The 24,555-nt window shown below is 36.1% G+C and overlaps 3 protein-coding genes and 1 long non-coding RNA gene across 23 annotated transcripts in view; 2 read left to right on the top strand and 2 right to left on the bottom strand.

The window, feature by feature from the left end:
* LOC137495521 (flotillin-2a-like) overlaps positions 1-1,113 on the bottom strand; it is a 31,158-nt gene extending 30,045 nt beyond the window's left edge. For 16 of the 17 annotated variants that reach the window (XR_015491631.1, XR_015491626.1, XR_015491629.1 and 13 more), the window contains exon 1: positions 956-1,113. The gene's annotated coding sequence lies outside the window, so the exon portion shown is untranslated. The remainder of the gene's footprint in view (positions 1-955) is intronic. The other variant, XR_015491622.1, reaches the window with a different exon arrangement.
* Positions 1-24,555, top strand: part of rufy3 (RUN and FYVE domain containing 3) — an 881,807-nt gene that overhangs the window by 696,338 nt on the left and 160,914 nt on the right. The window lies entirely within an intron of this gene.
* LOC148679708 (uncharacterized) overlaps positions 1-24,555 on the bottom strand; it is an 890,299-nt gene that overhangs the window by 301,673 nt on the left and 564,071 nt on the right. The window lies entirely within an intron of this gene.
* The window catches only part of LOC137495622 (serine/threonine-protein kinase pim-1-like), a 41,891-nt gene continuing 19,386 nt past the window's right edge, over positions 2,051-24,555 (top strand). For 3 of the 4 annotated variants that reach the window (XM_087254070.1, XM_087254069.1, XM_087254068.1), the window contains exons 1-9: positions 2,051-2,232; positions 2,574-2,681; positions 5,074-5,178; positions 5,496-5,584; positions 5,720-5,761; positions 5,856-6,204; positions 6,389-6,508; positions 7,748-7,775; positions 8,367-8,445. In XM_087254070.1, coding sequence (XP_087110196.1) covers positions 2,166-2,232; positions 2,574-2,681; positions 5,074-5,178; positions 5,496-5,584; positions 5,720-5,761; positions 5,856-6,204; positions 6,389-6,508; positions 7,748-7,775; positions 8,367-8,370 — 912 coding nt within the window. In that variant the 5' untranslated portion in view covers positions 2,051-2,165 and the 3' untranslated portion in view covers positions 8,371-8,445. Of the gene's footprint in view, positions 2,233-2,573; positions 2,682-5,073; positions 5,179-5,495; positions 5,585-5,719; positions 5,762-5,855; positions 6,205-6,388; positions 6,509-6,710; positions 7,776-8,366; positions 8,446-24,555 lie in introns of those variants that run through there. The other variant, XM_087254067.1, reaches the window with a different exon arrangement.

Raw genomic sequence — 24,555 nt, forward strand, 5'->3', positions numbered from 1 at the left:
CTGCACCAACAGAGCTAACTTAGTGCTAAAACTTTTACAAGCTTTAAACCTCATAAATAGGCCAACAAAGTTTTCTAAAACATCTAAACTAGTTTATTATATAATAATGAGGCTGTTTTTTTAGGAAAATCATAAAACGTGATTGAGCAATTCCAGCTATGGATGTGACATTTGCAGTAAAAACACAAAACATAAATTCACATAGAGAGCATATGTTAACATTATATTGAAACTTTTCTTTATATTTTCCAGAGCAACTCGCCACAGTTTTATATGACCAGAAAAATATCAATCTGTAAACATGTTTGCACTTTAAATGAGGGAAATAAACATGTGCTATGGATGTGACAAAAAATCTGTGAGTTTACAGTATACAGCATCATTTGTAGAAATTATGTGAATTAAACTGCACAACCCAAAAAAGAAACAATGATAATCAAAAGATTAAGAGTTGGCTCTCTATAAAACGAAAATTATATACATATATATATATATATATATATATATATATATATATATATATATATATATATATTCACATTTTTAAGGGAAATTGCCACTTGTGAGCGTGATTTTGGTAAATCAAATATAATAGTTTGAAAACATTGACAGATGTATTTTTGTGTACTTCTAAGGTGCTGTAAAATACTTGCTTACAGAAACTTATTTTCTGTTTTGTTTTTTGTTGAAAACTAATTTTTTTTCATGGCAAGGTTGACATTTGCACGGAATTGCTCTATTACATTTGTCATTAACATATTACACACTACAGCTCCATTCCCCTGCTTTATACCTTCCGTGAATATCTTATCTGTCTTTAAACACTCATGTAACTTTACAATTAATAATGTTAGCGTGTAACATTTATGTGATGATAGTATGGGCGCTGCTGCACACTAGCTGATGTTAGCTAAATGTTGGATGGTTATAGCGCTACAAGGAGAAGAAAAACTACAGTAGGCCTATTTACACATGAACAACTGACCTGTACATGAAGCCCTGGACAGATAATCTTAGATAATTCAGCACCATTTCGCTTCTTTTCTTCCTCAAACACTTTATTTTTGCGCGCCATTTGTCCACCTGTTGCTTTCTCTCCATTCTCCCGTGGTTAACGGTTGTTGGAAGATCACAGACGGTTGTGGCCGGAAGTTAACGAGAATTATTTGTTATTTATTAAATTACCCAGTAAATTATATTTTATTAACATCTACACCTATCCCAACCCTAAACCCAACCACCACAGTACTGTAAAAATATTATTCATTGTTTTACAGTGTTACAAAAATGCTATATTGATGTGCGTATACGCAGCTGTATCCTGTCTAGACTTCACCATGGTAACCGTTTTGGCGGAGAGATGAATATTTATTATTATTTATTAATTTTCAATTATTTAAATGCTGAATTCTGAAATGAGAACAACTTTAGTACAATGCTATTGTCAATACTATATAATAAATATTAAGAATTTTAGCCTGCTGACTGAAAAATTTCCTTCATTCCTGCTGCTGCATGAATTGAAAATGGCATAGACTAATATGGAGTTAATTAATACTTAAAAATAATAATTATATTTATTTTTCCTACAGAAATATATTTTCCAGACCTCCCACAGACCTTGGCTTGATGTTCTGCAAATACGCGTTTTTATTATTGTTTTTAAATTATGATGAACATCATATAACATTGTCAAATAAATTATTAAAAATTATTTTAGAATGTATTACTTTGTGCTGTATATTTAACAATCAAACTATAACAAAGTATTGCAATTATGACACTCGCATCGTAACGTCGAAAGTCCTTTAAGGGTTTTAAAATAAATCTTTAAATGAGCCTGGAAAAGGAAGATATTGGCCATATCCTTTCGGTCAATTTGTTTGTGTAAAACTTGCCTAAAGCGGGAGAGATTTAACACAGAAATGTGACTTTTATTTTCTCGTGAGAATCAAATATAAACATTAGTCTCGGGTTTAGCGCCTCGTTCTAAAAGCCGTGACGTCAGCTCCAGCGCTCCATAAATTCGGCCGCGCGAAGCCATTTCCTCAGTTGATATTGAACTCGCGAGAGAAGTGGTCGTCTATTGCATATCGACAGACCTCCAGAGATTTTTACAGCACAGTTGAATCTTTAAACTTGTTTTTTTTGAAAATTTTCCACTTATGGATTCTTCGGCAAACACACCTCCGATCGCCGGACCAGCTTCAACGTCAGTTGGAGGAATTACAGGTATTTGAAGTAGTATATTACACCTTTAAATCATTTGATTCTTTTGCTCGATATAATTTAGGCCTAACGTTAATTGGGTCATTCCCACTCCTCGGTGCCATTTCAGGGTAGTAACTGTGCCCGATAAATAGTTATTTTTTCCAAGATTTCATCATTTGAGTTGAAGTACTTAATAAACTAGAAAAATATAGTCTTCCAGCTCAGGATATTACGGTTTAGAGAAGCTGAAATTGCTTATGAAAGTATGATCGATAACTAATATTGTGTTAATGTTTTTTAATGTCTTTATACTATGAATGTTCCATAATGTACAGATAACCACATTGTGCATCTGTTTACAGTTTTGACAGAAATTCAGGACATCGAGCCCGTTCCAGGGCCATCAATGACCGAAGGACCGTTGACTGAATTTGCTTCAACGATGTCAGTTGAGCCATCGAATGTCTCAGGTACGTTTGGAACAGATTTTTTCCATCCATGTTGTAGAAAAGTGATTTAATTACCTGCCTTGAGCCAAATGTGGACTCTGCATATTTTGTAGTGGGGCTGGATGAAATGACCATCAATATTATATAATTCTGATCTAGATATAAACAATTTTTAAAAACCTTAGAAAAACTGCCAAAAATGCTCACAAAGGAAAAAGTTAAAACCTCTCCCTTTATTGCTCTGTATTATTTTAGAAATAAAACCAGTACAAATATTTGTTCACCTTTTTTTGAATCCGCGTACAAACAAGAATCAGAATCAGTTTTGTTGCCAAGTGTTCTTGACACACACAAGGAAATTGTTTTGGCTACCGAAGTTTCAGTGTACATAAAGTGACAACACAAATTAAATATGAGAAAAAGAGACAAACATTAAACAGATGCAGTTAGTCAAAATTCTATATGAAGAAACATTCATTTAACATAGATAAACCATTAAACAAAGATAAAACCCTCAGATTTGGCCGGTTATTCCAATGGACTGAAATAAAAACACTGCTTCAGCCAGGATAAAGCTATGAGCAACAACCAAAAGCCTATATAAATTATTAAGATTAAATAGAAATAAAGGCAATGTCTATTTGCATTTACAGTAAGTTAACAGCAACAGAAGTATTCATTTTTTAAGTGGAAATGGAGTGGTAATTGAAAATAGATGCTATTTACACTAATAGTTAATATAATTTAGATGCATCAAGATGCTGTATGGGTGTATATTTACACTGAAGACAAGTTATTTCTGATTGTACAAAGGTACATTATTTTATCTTGTACAATATACTTTATCTACCTAATTATCAAATAAAATGTGCTATTCGCTTATGTTAAGATGCCGGACCACATACTATAGTGTAATTTACAGTAGTGCCAATGCTGTTGTGCATGAGAGGACATACATTACGTGCAACAGTTTTAGTGTATGTCATTCATTGTACATGTACACAAAATATCTATAAGTACAATAGTTCAAATTAAATCTGAAAAAAAAAAAAACACACACAGTCGGACATTTTAAAACAGAAATCAAATGATGATTATTTTTCGTGCCTGCATTCTGGAGAACGGTTTTCATCTTTTGAAGTTGTCTGCACATTAAACTAGTGTAAGTGGGCGCACAAAAAATGTAGAAAAATACATTTCACAATCTGGAGAATATTGCAGTAAAAGTTTGTCTTTAATGTATTTTCTCATGGTCTCAGTCAATGTTTGCTGGGAGTAGCTGGACTTTACATTTTGGGGAAAATATAGACATTCATTAGTTGTCTACACATTAATGTGCATTCTCACTATCCGCAAAGTTGGGTTTGTCAACAAGGTGGAAAACGTGTATTGGCAGAAAAGTTTTTGCACTAGTACTACAGTTTATACAAAACACTATAACCGCAGAATGTTAGCTTTTCATCTGTTATCATCAATAACATCATCTGTGTGATCATATAGATCAGTATTAGAGCAGCTGTATCAAACTCAGAGCCAGAATTTTTGTTACAACCCTGCTCCAACACACCTACCTATAGGTTTCAAACTAGTCTGAAAGACTTAATTAGTTTGATCAGGTGTGTTTAATTAGATTAAAGCTAAATTGTAGGGATGCACTTAATTTTAGGTTGAGAAAATGAGCCGAAATCGGTTAATGCCGTGTCACTCTGTCCAGCATTCTGGTTTCACTCTTTCCATTCGATGTACGGTTTGTTAGGATAGGACAATATTTGGCGGAGAAAATTATTTGAACATCTACAACCTGAGGGATAAAAAGCTTTAAAGCCGACTAAATAAATTATTTAACAAATTTTATTTTCGATAGATTTACAGTAGATAATAAACATCTTCTTTACTTAATATTGTAATTATTGTTTTTCTAAAAGAGAAATCAACTATTTTGATTCATAAACTGTATTTCTGGCTAGTTAAATTTAAAGTCTTACAAAATTATATTTTTTATTAAAACAATAAATTATTTTACTGCCCTTGAGCAATAACCAACCAATGGTGGCTGCAGTCTACTGTATCAAAATATTGGAAATTTGTTTAGAAGTCAAATCACTGTTACTGAAAAAAAATATATCATAATTTATTTTAATAATACATTATTGTCCAGCACTAGTTTGTAGAGTAAAGTTTTATTTTTAACTGTAAAAAAAGACTGAAGGTTTGCAATGTCTTTCTGAGAGAAACTGCAACGGCTCAAAAGGTGTGATGTCTTAATTGTATTTTTTACTAAAGCTGTATACATGTTTAAGTTATTTTAAAGTGTTTATATTAATGTTATACAAGCATAACTTTATATTAATTATATTATATAAGAATGTATTGTGAAATGTACAGATAATCATCCTCAAAAACTCTGCACCAGGTTTGACAAGAAATGAGGAGACTGAGCCGGTTCCAGGCCCATCAGAGCTGCAGCCCACACAGGCTGAATCAGATTCAAGGCCAATCCATCGATCACCTGGATTAGGTACATCTGAAACATTGACTTTATTTTTATTGGTGTCTTTTAACAGTATTTTGATTCTATTTTCTTCTAAAGCCATATGTGCAATCTGCACAGCTTGTAAAGTACTAAGCAAAGTGGATTGTGTTTTTAGATGGTTTTAAATAATAGCTGATGATTTCTGTAACGATTAAAACACTCAACACATGCGTCATTTACAAAGTAAATAAACACAAAGGCACCCAAATAAAGAATAACTCTCTTTTACATCTCTTACATTACTTATTCTGTTTGTTCAGGCATAACATTAATCTTAAATGAACATGTCTTTTATCTTTCAGTGACGGACAAGTATGATATGGGGAGAGAGCTGGGACGAGGACGCTTTGGCATCGTCAAAATAGGAGTACGAAAGTCCGATCAGCAGAAGGTAAACCTCTTCTACACTTCTCTGTTTTCTTTTTTCAGTACAGTGACTGCAGATCAAAATAGACCTGTGCTCACAATAAAACAAGGAATGTTTTTGCAAGAAGCTAACTTATGTTCACCATCTTTTCATCCACAGGTTGCCATCAAATTCATCAAGTCTAAAAAGCCAAAGGATGACGTAAGACTGAAAACAATGCATATTAGTATATGACTCTGAATACAAATTATATTGAAATAAGATTATAAGACTTTCAATTATATTTTTTCCCCAGCCTGGCGATCGCAGAGGACCCCCCAAAGAAGTGATGCTATTGAATATGCTCATGGCACCTCCAAGCACCTACACTGTGCGCCTCTTTGAGTGGTTTCAGGAGGAAACGCACTTTCATCTGGTCATGGAGTATCCAGAGCCCTGTGAACCAATAGGGCGTTTTCTTAGCCGCTGTGGACACTTGGAGGATAGTGTTGGCAAGAGTTTGATGGTGCAGGTTGTCCGGTGTGCTCAAGAGTGCATAAATCATGGGGTTAGCCATAATGACATGCACACTAGCAATGTCTTAATCAATACAGCTTTGATGCAGATCAAGCTTATTGACTTTGGACAAGGACTACAAATCAGGGGTAAGTATTTCTTTGCTCTTTGTTTTTTCACAGTTTGACAGACATCTACTGTAAGTAGACAAAAGCTTAAATGTCAGAGAGAGACTAGCAAACCTCTAGTACACAAACTAATGCAATTAAGAGTTTAGCTTTCTCTTGAGTGTGCTTCACTGCTGTTTACTAACCTCAACTGTTTTTCTTACAGAACCAGAAGTGCATCCACACCAGACATACACAACATGCTTACGACATGCTCTTCAAAAAACAGTGGAATTTGTTGGTAAACTTTTGGAATACATAGCAATCCGTGTCTGCATACCTGAAGGTGAGATAATGACACTAACAACACAATGACAATAACATTCAGTACATACAGCAAGTTCTCTGTATATTGCATCTATAAAACTACAACATATCTGTATATAAGGCTTGCCTTACGTTTGATTAACGTCTTTTAGAAGCTGTTTTTATACATGTGAACTGTGTGTGGCCTTGACTAACCAACTTTGTTTCTAAAATGCATCCAGAACTGAAGAAATGTATTGCTGCTTGCCAAAGTGAGAAGCAACCCAGTCTGGAACACATTTTAAGCACTGAATGGCTTAGAAGTGTTTCAGACATTTTAAAGCAATAGTTCACTCAAAAATGTAAATTCTGTCTTTAATTACTCACCCTCATGCCATTCCAAACCCCTGAGACCTTTGTTTAGAGCACATGCTCACAAGCACAGTGCACTGTATACCCCGAATGCAACCTGGAATGAATGTGAATGTGAGTAATTAATGACGGAATAGTCCAGTGAACTGATTAAAAATTCAGTACCAGCCCCAGAGCATCTACCAGTTTCAGCACTAACCCCAGGAATGCCAGCCAGTGACTCCTCCAGCCCCAGAGCAACCCCTAGTGATGGCTCCATCCCCAGAGCACCCGCCAGTGACGGCTCCTTCCCCAGAGCACCCGCCAGTGTTGGCACAAACTTTAAATAAAGAAAAAAAAAGACATCTTGCAAGTGCATTTTGTGTCTTCAAGAAATCTTCTAATATTTCTGAACATTCAACAACATTTTTCAAAATCATACAAATTCAATCAAGTTATCTATGAAAACAGCGTTTGAATTTGCATTTATGTCTTGAAAATATTAACTTCCACTTTTTATCTTTGTGAAGTTACAGGTCAAAGTACCCATCAGATCATTTATTTTACCCTGTTAAAAATGAACACTTTCGGACCAGATGGAATTTTAGCTGTGTACACCTATGATCTAACTGCAAATGAGCTGATTCTGCCTGCTCACCCCTGAGGGATGTTGCTTTAGAACAAAAGCAAGCTTTAGATGTCAGATGAGCAGAGACTGAAAGACTGAAGCAGAGAGCCACAGTCACAAATTACAAAGTTATGGCCAAAGCAGGAAGTTTTCAAATGGTTATTTGATGTAGTTGTGGAGTTTATTTGGCCTTCCTGCAATGATGAATGAGCCACACAAAAATGCTGTTTCAATCAATGTTTGAAGTACACACAAGCACGCACACTCAGAGGTTTAACATGCTGTTTTTTCTAATTGCAGCAAATGGGACAGGATGTACACCAAACAGGTAAATGTGTTCTGCTATATAGAATTTCGTTATAGCTAACCCTACTAACAAGCCTGTGCTGGCCCTTAATAGAGAAGGTGCTTGTAGAAGAGATGCATGCATGCTGATTTAACATGTACACCGACACCACCCCTAAAACCTCAACTCCCAGTGAGGAGGAAGTGCAGCAAAAGGAATCTGGAGCTCCATTTGGCTCTGGAGTGAATTGTACTTGTCTTGATCGGCTCACATAGGACTAGCATCTTTTTCTCTGAATGACCAAGCTCATTGAGTACTAGACCTAGAGAGCATGCTCGAGTGACTTTCTTGCTTGTTGCAGGGGTGTTGTTTGTGTTTGGAACACCATTGTGTGAATTTGTTGTTTTTATTCTTCCCCATTTTTTTTTACAATTCTTTTTTTTTTTTTTTTTTTTTTTTTTTTTAGAGGGAACATACCCATCATACTGCTTTACAACAAAATGTACTCAAAACATCTTGTATCACTAGTTTTATCTAATCCATTGAGCTAGGCTATATCCCTACTGCTGTTTTGAACTTTTAATTTTTGTTTCACCCTCTATACATCACTTGTCTGGCTACCTTTGATTGCAGGTGAAGAATTGGCTGAGGAAGAAGCAAGTCCAGCTCTGGTAGATAAGAAACCTCCTGGGCTGACACTCACTTATCTGGGGTAAGTTTGCTGTGTAACGTTAATGTCAACACTCGTTCCACCTCAGAAAGACAGTGTGTGTAGGCCAGAGTCATAGCAAAGAACTAACACTGCCATAGAGAGAAATGTCCGGCATAAGCTACACTTTTAGCATTTAAACACTACACTTTTTTTTTTTTTTTAGGTTTTTACAATTTGCATTTTGTAAATGGCGGATTGCCGTCTTAAAAGAGCCACAAAAATGCAAAAAAATGAACCGGTCTGTGTGTGAGTGCACAGTACCATTTCTAGGCATAGATCTCACCCCACCCAGCTGCAAGGACCCAATAAATGCCCATTGCACCAGCCCCGGTCCCGATCACCCACTAATTCCATTGCTTATTTTGTTAGGTAGAGCTTTTTACTGAAAAGCAAATTAAAAGATAAATAAATGAACAATTAAAACAGGAGTGCTCAACCCTGTTGCTGAAGATTGTTCCTGCAGAGTTCAGCCCTAGCCCAGATCAAACACACCTAAACCAATTAAATAGGACCTGAACAGGTCCTGCACCTCTTTATTATTGCAAGCAGGTGTGTTTGATATGGGTTGCTACTGAAATATGCAGGATGGTAGATCTCCAGGGCCCGGTTTTTCAAAAAGTAATCCACTAGGATTTTGGATAAGGGATTGTATCAAATCTTGAAAATGGGTTTTTCAAAAGGAAAAACGAATTACATAATCGGATTAGATCACTTAATCCAATCTTGGTTTTGATCCGGATCAAACCTTTAGTTTGGGTTTTTCAGACCTTTTTAGTAAGATTCTGATCACTTTGATCCAAAAATCCTGGATTAAACTGATCCCATCAGAAGGGTGGATTTGACTATAGGCTTTAACGTATTCAGCCCTTCAGTATAGGCCTACAGCAAAGTAGAAAGAGTTTGGCCTCATAAAATAATCCCCCAAACAGCTGTCAAAATTGACCAAAATCAATCATTTTTTTTCTGTCACTAATTGATATATATATATATATATTCATCACAATGGAAAATATTTTTCTTTTTAGTATATTTATTAGTGATGCATGTAATGATTACAGAATAACCAAAAAAAATTTTTTGCAAAGAATGACAATCCCTGATTTTAGAAATCTCTTTCAACAATTGCAAAAAGAGACTGAAAGAGCAGAAGCACAGCTTCATCTGGCAGAGGAACAACTGACTTTGACCAAACTGCACCAAACCAAGGCAAGCTGGCCTCTCCACATCAGATGAGGAAGTGTGAAATTATTGTGGAGTTTTTAACATTAAGTCTTTTTTTTATTTACATCTATATTTGAAACTTATTATAAATATCCTCAACGTACAGTGTTGTAGGTCTCAGATGAGCGCACTGCTGGAAGGGGGTGGGGTTTTTCTTGTTTTTATTATTATAATATTATTTATTAAATTTTCTTAGTTTTCATTTCAAATAAAAATAAAGTTATATTGACCCCACACTGGCTATTATATTTGTTGCTCTGTACACAGGCCTATCTATCTACATTGTGATTGAGCACTAGTAATCCAGATTTAGTAATCCTGAAAGTTCCTATCTGGATCAGATTGATCCAATCCAATGTTGCTTTGAAAAACTGGCTCAAAAAGTAAGCCGGATTATGTGATCACAGATCGAAAAAACAGTATTACTAAATCCGGATTAACTTGATCCGGATTAACCCTTTTGAAAAACCGGGCCCCGGGGCCTGTTCTTTAACTTGGACTAAGCTGGATTTGGATATAATCAATTGCGTCCATTCCATATTCGTTTACAAACAAAAAAGGGAAAAGTAAGAAAATGATAGTTTTTCCATTTATTGTTTGCTTACAAAAAGCGAGATTTTGGCTTAATCATAATTTTTTGGTTTAGTGTAAGAAAACGGATAAACGACTTTAAAGTTCATTACTGTGTGTTCACACCGTATTTGTGTATGATAATAAACATGCATAATATTTGACAGTTTTTTTTAAAAGGAATAATTTCTGCAGTCATGCATGTGTTTTGACAACTAATATGACGGTGATTTGATGCTTCGCAAAAGTTGCAGACACCTCTACCTATATTAAAATGCTTTTTTGATGCAAAATTAATGTCATTTTTTTGTTTTAAAATTTTATTTATAAGAGCAATTTTTGGGGGATAAGAGGGTTTAATACATTAGGGTGATATGGAAAATAAGTCACACAGCAAAATCCTCAGAGAAAAATGTACTAATTTTAGAGAATATTTGGTCCCTCTCTCAATAGAGTAAAATTTGCTCAACAGCAGTTAAAGTTAATGAAATAATGAAGGGATTAAGTAATGATTGAGCACTAATGATGAACACCAGCTGTTAATATACAGAAGCAGAAGAGAAGCAGCAGCAGCTTTGCTCATTGCTTACATGTTTGACTATTTTAAATGTTCACAAAAGTCCATATGAGCTTTTCATTATAATGATTAATGATGTATTTGAGAAAGTAGATGGGGGATAAGTAGGTGTTTGTTTGTAGATGATGGAGCTTTTGGTTAAGGGGAAAAAAATATATATTATATTATGAGGACAATGCAAGAGACATTATATAAGGTTGAAGAGTGGTCATTTAAATGGGGTTTCAAGTTATTAAAGGGCATAAGAGTACTACATGAAATATAAGCAAGGGAAAATTTAAATGGAAAAATACGGAGAGATGGTACCCGTTTTTTTTTTTTTTTTTTTTTTTTTTTTTTTAGAAGCATCGAAAATCCAGATAATGACCAGAAATAGCAAATGTAATTCCAAAGTTTAATATAGAAAAAATATATAAGGATTTCAAACAAATTATCAGTATCTACAGGGGTAATGCTGGCAATAAGTTTAGCATTACAATGGATGAAAGATGCAGGAATTCTCAGTCCTAAAGCGCTAACAGGCATACAAGGCAAACAAAGCAGAATTAAAAAAAACAGTCAGAAAATAAAATAGAATAAAAAGACTGCAGTAAAATATGAAAGATTCAATACAACTGGATGATAAAATGACAAAAATAATCAATCTAAATTAAAAGCAACGGTAAAAAGGGGAGTCTTAAGAAGTTTCTTAAAACAATCCAGAGAAACCACATTCCTGATGCTGGTGGGTAGGCCATTCCATAGCTTAGGCGCACTGTACAAAAAAAAAAAAGCACGACCACTATTAGTCTTCAGTTTACAGCGTGGCTGAAACAGCAAGATTGCAGATGAGAAACGAAGACTGCGGGTGGAAGTGGCCAGAGTTACTAAGTCACAAATGTAGTCAGGTGCTAGCCCATGCACTGCTTTGTATTTTTAAAACCAGAGTCTTAAAATCAATACGTGATTTAACAGGAAGCCAGTGAAGTTGCTGAAGTACAGAAGTGATATGATGATGTTAAAACGCGTACAGCAGAATTTTGAAAATACTGTAAACGTCTCAGAGAGCTTGCTGGTAGGCCCCCGAAGAGGGAGTTACAGAAGTCAAAATGTGATGTGATAAAGGCATGAATAAGCCTTTCCACATCAGGCCGTGATAAAAAAAGGTCTAATCCACGCAATGTTTGTCACGTTAGGTGTGATCAATACAATAACAAAAACAGAAACCAAAAGATAACGGATTCAAGTTCTGATTTTAATATATTAAAGTTCAAAAACAGTGAATAAAAATCCAAAAATATTAAAGTGCAAAGTAACAAATAAACAACAAAACAAGAAACTAAGACAGATAAACATGAACAAGACTATAGCAAGATACACAGTGAGATCAGAAACAACAACTAGGAAAAACAGACTTACAGGTTACAAGAAAGACAAACGACGCGATGACAAACAGTGGTTGAATGACTGATTATATAGTCCTGGTAATCACGGAGAATGGAGACAGCTGTGGTAGTAAATCAATGTAAGTGACAGACCGGGTGTGTGCGCGAAAGAATGTATGGAAATGTAGTCTTTATGGGCGCTGTAGTTTCACTCTGTCCATTGAACTACAGGGCCCTCAGGTGGTCACTGACAGATGTGACAATGTTATGTAGGTGAAAGAAGACTATTTTAGTCAAGTGTTTGAAATGTGAGTTAAAACTAAGCTGTGCATCAAAAAGCACCCCAAAGATTGCGTAACTGTGTAGAGGGCGACACTTAAAGATCACCAACAGACAGTTTAAGATTATTACACTGGTTAATACTGGTAGGAGTGCCAATTAATAGAACCTCTGTTTTAGAACTGTTTAATTTGAGGAAATTTTGATTCATCCAGGCTTTAACTTCAAGTTAACAGGCAGATAAAACTGACGTGGCAGAGGTGAGATCACCCAAATTCACAGAAATGAAGGAAATCACAGAAATTAAGGAATTTTTAGTTTGCTCAGATTGTAGTTCTGCTCTTAAGCATTGAAGCAAAACACTCAGACTGTAGGCAATATTTAGTTATTGATATATTACAAGAGTTGTATAAATTAAAAGGAGAGAGTAAAGGTAATGTCCACGTGGGTGCCAGCTCATGCGGCATTAAAAGGAAATGAAGCAGCAGATAAAATGGCAAAGCAAGCTGGAAGATAATATAGGTATGGAAGTGACTTACAGTTGAAGTAAAGTTAAAGCAATTATAAGGAAACAAATAATGGGGAAATGGCAGTACCAATGGGAAGCAGGAAAGAATGGAAAGCAAATGTATAATATCTAGCCACAAGTGGGTAAAGGGAGGCACTCGAGAGGAAAAAGGAAGGAGGAGAATATATAATCAGTTCAATGAAGTTAATGGCAAAGCACAGAACAGGTCTATGTGAGTGCGGGTAAAATGAATCTGTTGAACATGTGATTATGCATTGTGAGTGGTAAAATGAAGAAAGAAGAGAGTTATTGGAAGAAGTCAAGAAAGAAAGAGATTATGAGTTTACATTGAAATTTTTATTAAATCCTGAGGTATAGAGACACAAGTACACTGCATTGTTTAGATGTTTAAAAGACACAGGACTGATTAATAAGATATGATTATTAGAATTATTTGAATGTAAATTTATTAAGTTTAAGGTAGGGATAGAGGGAGTTATTTTCTGATCCTGACATAGTGGGAGGAGAAGTCAGAAGAGCTGGGGCCTCATGTACGAAGACTTGCGTGGAAATCTTACTAAAACATTGCGTACGCACAAAGCTGTAAATGTGCGTACGCAGAAAAAAATTCAGATGTATGAAACACTGCGTACGCCGAATCTCACGCATATTCTTTTGTACATCCGAATGAACGTGAAACTGAGCGCAACATGCACGAGCACAAAACCCCTCCCTGCCTCCTCCCCCGTATGAATATGCTAATGACTATGCTAATGGCAAAACCCAACGAAAAAGCAACGGCAAAATCAAACAAAAAGAGAAACTTTGAACAGAATGTGAATTGGAGGTGCTTTCAGAGGTAGAACGGAGAAAAGCGGTGTTATTTGCAAGTTTGTTCTCCAGAATTAACAACAAAAGAAAAAAATAGAGTGGGAGAGTTTAGCTGATACGGTTAACACAGTTGGGTCTGAACATCGCACTGAGTGCATTTAAAAAAGAAATAGTGTGGTTTATATCTGTAAACTGTAGCAGTATCCTTAGCAGTCTCAGTGGCGCACCTCATAAGAAGCATATGATCATATACTGACTCGTTCGAGCACAAACTCGGTTCGAATCCAGCGTCTGATGAATTCTTTCTTCTTTTTTTTCCCGCTACATATCAGATTTTGCCCACTATTTATCACGAGAAAGACAAGTAGGAATCATTAATAAGTTTGTGCATCATATTTTATTTGCACATTTATTGAATGGAAATGTTTCTGATTCACGCATGCAAATTTATCTTCAGATAGTGTCTTTATAGCAATGTGCGTGCAGTAGATAGCTCAGATTACATTGGGAAAACAGGCGACCGCTGCAAATTGTGCTTTAATGTTTAGCTGGTCAACTGTATGGTATGGAAATCTTACATACCTACTATATGAACCCGTCTCATACAGCTGCCATTGCAAGGCTCAGACACTTTGTAGAGAAGAATTTAACACAACTGCCTCTAGGAGTCGCCAATGGAAATAAAACAGACACGCACAAAAAATGTGCGTACGCCTGCCAGAAAGCTGCCGTGAAGGTGCGCACATTCCCACGTTCAGTTCATTGTTAGTAAATCCAAACGTGAGCGATTCTGAGCGTGAAACCTGGCGTACGCAAAGTTTTTGTGCGTACGCAGCGTTGATACATGAGGCCCCTGGAGAAGCAGCTCTGGCGGATGCGAAGTCTCTCACTGGGTTAGGGGAAGGGATTATTATGGGAAAAGAGTAGATTCTGAATCAGGTTACAGGAAGGTGGCGGTAATGTACAAAAACGTGTGCGATCCGCCAAATAAAAACGAAAGAAGAAGAAAAGTCGGTGGCTGTTTCTCAATAGAGTGGAGGAACTTTGTAGGCTAATTGGCTGCTTGCATAAAACTGGTTCCCTCGTGAAAATCCCTATAGAATTTTCCCATAGGCTTTTCAAAAAGTGCAAATAATATGCTCTGTGTTCAAACACTGTTCATTACATTTACACGTTTTGTCCAGCTGGATAATCCTCACACGAAAATACAACATTTAGCACTTTTGGATCTTAAATTCAAACGCAAGAACTGAAAGCTAACATTAGGCTATAAACGGACTACAGTGCCCTCGGGGCGCTCGCTTGTGACGTCAGCACCACCCTGCTACAGACAACTTATCAAGCTTATTTTTAGAAAAAAATGTCCATGACAGAGTTTATCTTTCTGTTTATTATATTATAATCCACGGTAAATATTATAAACAAATAAATACGCAAAAACACAGACCTATGTGCCTTTTAGATCGTTTTTACATGGGAAATGCATTGTTTTGCTTTACGGTTCTAAAAGTTTTAAAATGGTGTGTATAAATCTGCCTACATAGTATTATCATAAGACATATTTAAATAAGTGTATCGCTCACGTGCACACAGCCTGCTTTCCTTAACAGACGACAGAAATGAGGCGTGAGGGACAAGTCTATCAAATGCCTGAGCTCAGAGCAACATTCAATTTTCCTTTTTGTCATGAAGTACAGTGAAAAGCAGCCCATACAGTCACGTCTGCTATACATTTTAAGAAGAAATGTAAATATTGCAGTTATTACAGAGTTAAATGTGTTCAGATGAAGAAAAAAAGATGAAAAAGTCTCTTGATTACGTTAAAATGACTTAAAATGAGTTAACATGCATGTATTTCTACACATTTATTCACGCATTTGCATTACTGAGAGCAGGAAAGAGACAGGCTGCACTGGTGAGCAGTATCTTCATAATATGGTTGATTAAAATAAATGATCAACAAATGAATCTGTCTCGACAGCCTTTACAAGTAAATGCATTACACACAATCTGAATTCCCAATTAGAAAAATACTACATACTATAAAATACTGTTCATGAAAATACCTAAATAACAGACAAATTTAAATGCCCAACACAAGCGAGCTGCGCTCCAGACCAGATCAGTTCGATGACGTATAACGTCTCCGACACCGCCTGTTGTCCTGTTTAGAAACTTGATATCAACCGTCTTTTTAAAGAAGCATAACCGATTTAAAAATTCAAAAGTGTGCTGTAACTGATGTGTTTTATGTCGTAGAATAAAACTTCAAAGTATCTTGAGTTTGTGTAAGTCACGAACCTTATTTAAGCGATTTTACTGAAATCTCATTGAAAAAAAAACATTGACTTTGGGACGAGAGAATAGGAAGTGCTAAAATGCTAACTCTCTTCTGGGTTTTTGCATAAAAATTGACGTCATAGTTCCTCCACTCTATTGAGTGGAGGAACTATGACGTCGCCTTGTAGGCGAATCGGCTGCTAGCATAAAACTGGTTCCCTCAATAAAATCTTAAATGCATATGCAAGAACTAAAAAGCTAACATTAGGCTATAAACAGACTACAGTGCCCTCGGGGCGCTCGCCTGTGACGTCAGCACCACCCTGCTACAGACAACTTATCAAGCTTATTTTTTTAGAAATATGCTCCACGACAAAGAGTTAATCTTTCTGTTTATTATATTATAATCCACGCTATATATTATAAACAAATAAATACGCAAAAACACAGACCTACGTGCATTTTGTATTGTTTTTACAGAGGAAATACATTGTTTGGCTGTTTTAACTGTTTTAGAAGTTTTAAAACTGTATGCATAAATGTGCCTACATAGTATTATCATAAGACATTTAAATAAGTGTATCGCTCGCGTGCACACAGCCTGCTTACCTAACAGACGACAGAAATGAGGCGTGAGGGACAAGTCTATCAAATGCCTGCAAGTTCCAACATGGATCGAGAGCAACATTCAATATTTTTTTCATTTCACAAGTACAATGAAAAGCAGCCCATACAGTCACATCTGCTATATATTTTATGGAGGAGTGTAAAAATTGCAGTTAAATGTGAGTTAAATGTGTTCAGATGAAGAAAAACCAGACGATAAATCTATTTTTCACATTAAAATAACAGTTAACATGAATGTATTTTTACACATTTAATCACACATCCGGGAAGTTTCACGCATCCTCTGTACTTGTACACTTTTTGTATTTAAGCTGTCACCATTGAGGAGAACAGTAGCTGCTTTACTTGGACTCTGACTCGATTTTAATGTTAGTTTCTCTTTGTTTGCCAAAAAATGTGTTGTATAAAGAGAGCAGTTGTGCATTGGATAATTGACGCTGTGGTGGTTTTGTCACTGGTCAAATCAGTAAAATTGGTTTTGACCTATTAAGTTTAAATAATGTTGTATCACAAAAGGAGCACTGTGTTAAGAAAATGGAGCTCACCAATACTTTTATCAGATCATAAAACACATTGAGCATCTAAAACACTTGAAACCCACAGACATAAGACACAGACGTTTTTTTTTTCTCCCCACTGTGCATGCTGAGAACTATGGATAAATGTCGTATGATTGTCTTAACATGCACTGCAGCAAAAAAAAAAAAACAAAAAAAAAATCTCTAACCACTGTTGAGATAGATACGCTGATTATTGATGTCTGTGTCTCTATAATGATTCAGATGCTCAATGTATTTTAAAATAACACCACAGCTGAAATCCATTCTCTTGAAAAACACTGAATTTTCCTTCTTATATGATAAACCATCATTTAAACCAGGGGTGTCCAAACTTTTTGCAAAGAGGGCCAAATTTGATAAAGTGAAGATGCACGGGGGCCAATAGTTCCTTCTGATATTTTTTTCACCACAAAAGTTACATTAAAATACACACTGTTATAAAACAATTTTTATTGTCACAATTACCTTTATTTTTCAAATGGCAATATAACCAAATATAAGCCACTCAGGCAGGCATGAACAACTTTAAACACATTTCTGCCTTTCATTCATATCTGGAGAGTCAGATAAAATTTAACAAACTGTAAAGAATACCTTACATTTCCATATTTGCCTCATGAACATTTTAATCAGTCGTTTTAAGTAATGCAAAGTGGTCTGTTATCATTAAATTTCAAAACAAGTGAATTTTGCTCTTGCCTTTTACAAGATCTTTCAGGAAGCCAACTACCTTATAAATCCCACAACTGGGAAAGTCACTTGCCACCACAAGAAATAAACTCAGATGTACAGTAAATATAGTAAACTATGCTTGCTTTAGTTTGCTTTAGTGCATTGCATTAATGAGATTTAGGCTTTTTGCTGTGTGAACACGTGATATTAATGAGAAGGGTGATACTGAGATCTAGATTTTAGTAAAGAGACCAGGTCCGGCTTGATGGCAGTGGTTGAAATGCGTAAAATGTCACGCAAGTGGGAGTCACTCATCTTTGACCTCAATCGGTTCTTGTTTAAGTTCATGACTGAGAATGTTTGCTCACACAAATATGTGGAGCCGAATAAGCTCAGCATTTTCTTAGCAAATGATCGCATTTCAGGAAACCTGCCTTTGTCTAGCTGCCGGTAAAAGTCAACAAGAGAACACTGCTGGTGTTTTCCGCGGCACTCATAGTCACACTGCAGCTCAATGAGCTCCAACTGAAGCCGTGGAGGAGCATTATCAGGGTCCGCTGATAATGGAGAAGAGAAAAGCAGCATGTCCTTTTCAATTACTGCAAAGTCTTGAAAGCGTTTGTTAAATTCCACAGAAGGAGATGCGATGGCTGTCACATAACCCTTCATTTGCACATCGATATTGTCCTGTGGGAAACTGTCAATGACCTCTTTCAAAGCTGGGAAGTGCGCGGTGCAGGGCTCTGTTAGGGACAAGTGTCTTTGGAAAAGTTGCAGTTTGATTCCAAAGGCCTTGATGTGAGCGTATAGCTGGCTTACCACTGCATCTTTTCCTTGAAGATTGACATTTAGCTCATTCAGATGCTTCGTTATGTCAACCAAAAAAGCCAGATTTGCCAGCCATACAGGATCGGACAGTTGTTTCATTGGTTGACCCTTCTCGTCCAAAAAATGTCTTATTTCCTCTTTGAGAGAGAAAAATCGCTGCAGTGCGGACCCCCGACTTAGCCACCTCACATCATTGTAATATATTAAGTCACCATATTCAGCTTGGATGTCACGCAAAAACTGCTGAAACTGTCTGTGGTATAGAGCTTTTGAGCGAATAGAGTTGATTACCTTTGCCACTGGTTTCATAACATCGTCAAATTTCAGATGTTTGGCGCAGAGAGCCTGCTGGTGAATGATACAGTGAAGTTTAATAGCGTTACCTGCTTCTTCGCTGACTTTATTGCAGATCAGAGTGGATAATCCGCTTCGCTCACCAGCCATAGCAGGTGCGCCATCGGTAATGATCCCAGAAACTTTACTCCATGGCAGTTTCATATCATCGACAGCTTCACAAACAGAAACAAATAAATCCGTTCCTCTGGTTTGCCCTTTAAGGCTTTTTAGGTCAAGCAGCTCCTCTGACACGTTCATGTTGTCTTCAACTCCTCTTAAAAAAATCAGCAGTTGTGCAGTGTCAGATACATCAGTGCTTTCATCGCAGGCTAATGAGAAATAATCAAAAGCCACTCCTCTGTCCCCTAGCTGTCTCAGAATATCTGATGATAAGTCCTCAACTCTCCGTGCCACCGTGTTTCGTGCCAGGCAAACATTCATGAATTCTTGCTTTTTCTCGGGGCAAATGTTCTCCACCATTTTCATAATACAGTCTTTGACAAACGTACCTTCAGTTAAAGGTTTGCCATGTTTAGCAATTAACATGGCCACTTCGTAGCTAGCTTTGGTGATGCTCTCGTTTGACTCACAGGCCCGCGTGAAGAATCGCTGTTGTGATGCTAGAGCAGCTTGAAGTTGTTTCACTTTTTCAGCGCGCTCACTCCCGGTTAGCTTGTCGTATATTTTAGCATGTCTAGTTTCGTAATGCCGCTTAACGTTGAAATCCTTAAACAAGGCAACCGTCTCTTTACAAATTAGACAAACACAATTGCCTCGATTTTCAGTAAAGAAGTATTCTAATTCCCACCGCTCCTGAAAGCGCCGGCCCTCACTGTCAACTTTTCTCTTTTTTTTTTGCGGTCGCCATGGCAGTAATAAGCGGAGAAAAGTTCCCGCCACAGGTGCAGAGGCAAATAGCATAGAATGGTGCTGACATCTAGTGGTAAAAGGAGGAATTACATTTTTAACTTCTATGGTTTATTTTAACAGAGCTAGCGAGCCATAAATAACGCATTATGAGATAGAATCTGCGGGCCGTATGAAATCTGACTGCGGGCCATGATTGGCCCGCGGGCCGGACTTTGGACATGTCTGATTTAAACGTAATTTCTTGAATTGTAACTTTTTTCAAGAGTTAGAATCAATTCAGGATCAATCAACTTGATCACATGTGCTCTCTTTATACTTGTCATTGCAAGTAAAGAAAATTAACATTAGAAATTGAGTCCAAGTAAATCAACCACTTTTCTCCATGATAGTGACATTAGGCAAAAAAAAAAAAACATGTTTTTTTTGTAATATGTAAATAACTAAAACGGTTAATTCTCAATAAATCTTATATGGACTTTTGTGAACATCTGACAGAGAAATAAAGTCAATCAGGTAACCAATGAGCGAAGCTGCTGCTGCTTCTCTTCTGTTTCTGCTTATTAACAGCAGGTGTTCATCATCAGTGCTCAATCAACACTTAATTAACCCCATCATTGTCTCATTAACTTTAACTCTGCTGCTGAGTAAATTTTACTCTGAAGATTTTACTGTCTGTATAGTTTTATTTTTGCATGAAGAAAACTGTATACATACACATGTATATAATAAAGAAAACAGTATGGATTTGCATAGCTTTATTTACATTTATATTAAGAGAATTTCCGCCTTATTCTGTTTATTCTGTAGTTAATTCAATAGTAACTAGCATCTATTTAGATATTAGTAGGCAGAAATTAGATACTAGTACATATTAAATAGATACTGATACCAATTCATTAGATACTAGTAACTATTACAGTTTTTCTCAGTGGCTTTGGTGCATTTCTCACAACACTATTTACATTTGCACAAAAGTTAATGCATTTATCAAAACAATTAGTCATTTGTGCACATCCTAGTAGCAGTTTCTCATTCTTTCTAACAAATTGCAAATGCTTTTTTACATGCATAAATTGCTTTCATCTGCTATTTTATATAACATCATTTGCTTTTGTCATGTCAGTCAAAATTAACTAAACTTGAGAATGCTGAATAGTCATTCCATGTAAAACTAGTAGTCCTCATTTCTTTACTTGAGTCATTACATACACAAATGTTGAACTAGTCAAAATCTGTCAAGCTAATTTTGTTAAAGAAATTAAAATCTTTATTTTCCTGAAAATGCCTTCTAAATTGAACAATTTAATGAATGATTTACAGACTTATGTATGTCGTAGGTTCAGTTCTGATATATGATATATGAAATATATGAAGGTAAATCATATAAATAAGGGTGTATTTATTCTTTTGCACAATGCTGTCAATAAATTTGAATTAGAGAAATTTCAGTGAAATGTGAAACATTCATATTTAGTGTCTTGATACCTCACTAAATGCAGTGATGTCTAACTTTACTGTAGTTTTCAAATGGCTGTGCAAATAGTTTATAGTGCTGTCTTGAGCATTTTCAGGAAGTGTCACCAAAATCTGACTTTTTTGTATTGAAAAAATGTCCAGAGTAAACTGTTGTAATGAAAACATGACAAAGCCATTTGACTATCTTGTTCATAAACAATGGTGCCAGGACTTTTCATCTTGATGACACTCACACTTTCATTGACATGAATACTTGTTTTTGAAGAATGAGCTCTCCATTTTGAGCAAGTGGCATGCTTTTGCAGGTTATCAGCTAGGTTTTGTAGTTTGTTCTAATTGTTTTGAGAAATGCACTAACTGTTGTGTAGAAATCCACTAGTGTTGTGAGAAATGCATCAAAGCGACTGATAAAAACTGTAAAGTTGTGCACAGCTCTCCCAAAGAAAGTTTATGTTTGTTGTAATTTATTCTTTTGCTCAATACTGTGAATTAATGAGAATTGCAAAGAGCAAATACAGTAAAAATATGAAACATACATCAGTGTCTTGTTCACAGATACCTCACTAAATGCAGTGATGTCTAACTTTACTCTAGTTTTCAAATGGCTGTGCAAATAGTATATAGTGCTGTCTTGAGCATTTTCAGGAAGTGTCATCAAAATCAGACTTTTTTGCATTGAAAAAGATTTATAGAGTAAACTGTCATTATGAAAACATGACAAAGCCATTTGACTATCTTGTTCATAAACATTGGTGTCAGGACTTTTCATCTTGCTGACACTGACAGTTTCATTGACATCAATACTTACTTTTGAGGAATGAGCTGTCCATTTTGAGCAAGTGGCATGCTTTTGCAGGTTGTACTACTTGTTTTGAGAAATGCATTAACTGTTGTGCAAATGTAAATAGTGATGTGAGAAATGGCCCAAAGCCACTGAGAAAAACTGTAAATAGATTAAGGGTGTAACGATTTATCGTTGTACGATTTATTGCGATGCAAAAATGTCTCAATATGCATCGTGGCGTTATGACGATTTGATTACGATATGACGTCCGTTTTCTCTTATTAGTTGAGCTGTTTGCAGCTGAGTTACGTTCCACCTGCTGTCGCACGTGAGTTCAGATTGCAGCAGCAGTAATGTTAGCAGACCAAGATGAGTGGAGTTGAAATAGAGGATGGCCCATCCTCTCAAAATCAGACGTCTGGCAACATTTTGGTTGTAGAGTCATTGCTTTAGACTCGTCCGTTTTTTGACATGCGTACTGGGTCAAACATAGCCTAAGTTTTAAAGTCTTCACAGTGATTTACTTTGCACAGCGACATGGATACCTCCTAATGGTGTTGAAAGAGTCACATACTGTATTTATAAGGTACAATTCACCCTAAAATATCATTCTGTCTCCATATAATGATGTATTGGCAGCCGCAAAATCACACATGACGTGAGCTGACCGTGAGCTGTTACTACAGAGAGTTACTACAGAGTGAAAAGAACCTGCAGGTTGTGACTAACAGGTAATAAAGTAGTGAACAACATTCAGTTTGTGGAACAGAGTGATCGTTCAGGAGTCGCGTGGGAAGTATGAACAGCACTTAGCAGTGGAAATGAAACCGAAAGCATGCACATTATTTAAACAATCATATCACATTTTAGAGTTATGATTACGACAAGCATTAACCCTTTTGAGTACAGAGGTACACAAAAATGCACGTCAACATGATACACTTGATAGCGCCGACATCAGCGACGCCGAAGAAATAGTAAACCTGCCTAAACTGCTGAAAAGAGCCACGACTGTCCTGTGTAATGAAAAGACGGCCCTGTCATTCATCATGCCCAACATGAAGACAGCCATCCATAAAAACCTCTCAGACGGATACACATCAGTTCGGGATTATTTTATAGAACTGCTGATTACCTGGAAATGTAGATTGCACACAAAAAACACAAGTGACCAAGCAAAGTCTTAAGCTCTTACTGTTAAATTCAATTGAATTAAATAATTTCAATAATATTTTATAAGAAGTTTTTAAATCGTTTTATTTTCCAGAGACAGTCCTGTTTAATTTATTTTCTTAAAGAAGGTTGTTTAACAAGTTGAAACAAAAGAAATACATAAAAAATAGTTTACTTTAAAAATTTGCATTTCAGTTTAATTTAAAATTTTTATTCCAAATATCGCGATACATATCGAATTGTGAACGTTATAACGTTGTATCGTGAGCTGAGTGTATCGTTACACCCCTAAAATAGATACTAGTAGTTATTCATTAGTAGGGATGGCTGACGTGAAACTGATGTTTCGACACAGTGTCGAGATCCCGAAGCGCAAGTGTTTCAAAACACTGCACCGAAGCATGATCCGAAGCACTCAAGTCACGTGACTAAAGTGTTTCGAAACACCTAGTCACGTGACTAAAGCGATTCAAAGCATCGATAAGCTTAGAAACGTTTCGAGACCTGGCGAATCGTCATTTGACTGCCAAGGTCTCTGTTCAATCTCTGTCTCATATGGCTTAGAGGACTGTGTGTTTGCTTAATGATTCTATGCTTTCCATGATGTTTTGGGTTCGAATGCCAACTTGTACAAATACTCCGAAATCATGGTTTTATGTATTTTAATCATGTTTCTGTTTTGTGTAGCCTAAATAGGATACAGCTACAGTTATGCCATCAGTTTAGCATAATTTTTGTAACACTGTTAAACAATAATAAACATTTTTACAGTATGGTTGGGTTTAGGATTAGGGTAGACATTAATAAAATACAATAAATGGGACATTTAATGAATAATATAAATAATTCTTGATAACTTCAGGCCACCGTTTTTGATCTAGCAACAACCCTGTTTTAAGACAAAAACAAGACATATTTATTCACAAATTGTTTATTCGGATATCAGACCAATGTTGAAACAAAACGATACAAGAGCAAATCATTACCAACTTGTATTAAAGCATTTCAAAACAGCTGCGACAGACTGGCTTCGAAACCTACACAGCAAATTTTAGACAGTAGATTTAACTACCTTAGAGTTAAAATTAACACTCCCTCAGAGTTTATATGGGAACCACTATAAGTGTTAAAAATAACACTTTTGAAAGTGTTAA

Source organism: Danio rerio, chromosome 5, assembly GCF_052040795.2.
Source record: "Danio rerio strain M-AB ecotype USA chromosome 5, GRCz13ab, whole genome shotgun sequence".
Lineage (NCBI taxonomy): Eukaryota > Metazoa > Chordata > Actinopteri > Cypriniformes > Danionidae > Danio > Danio rerio.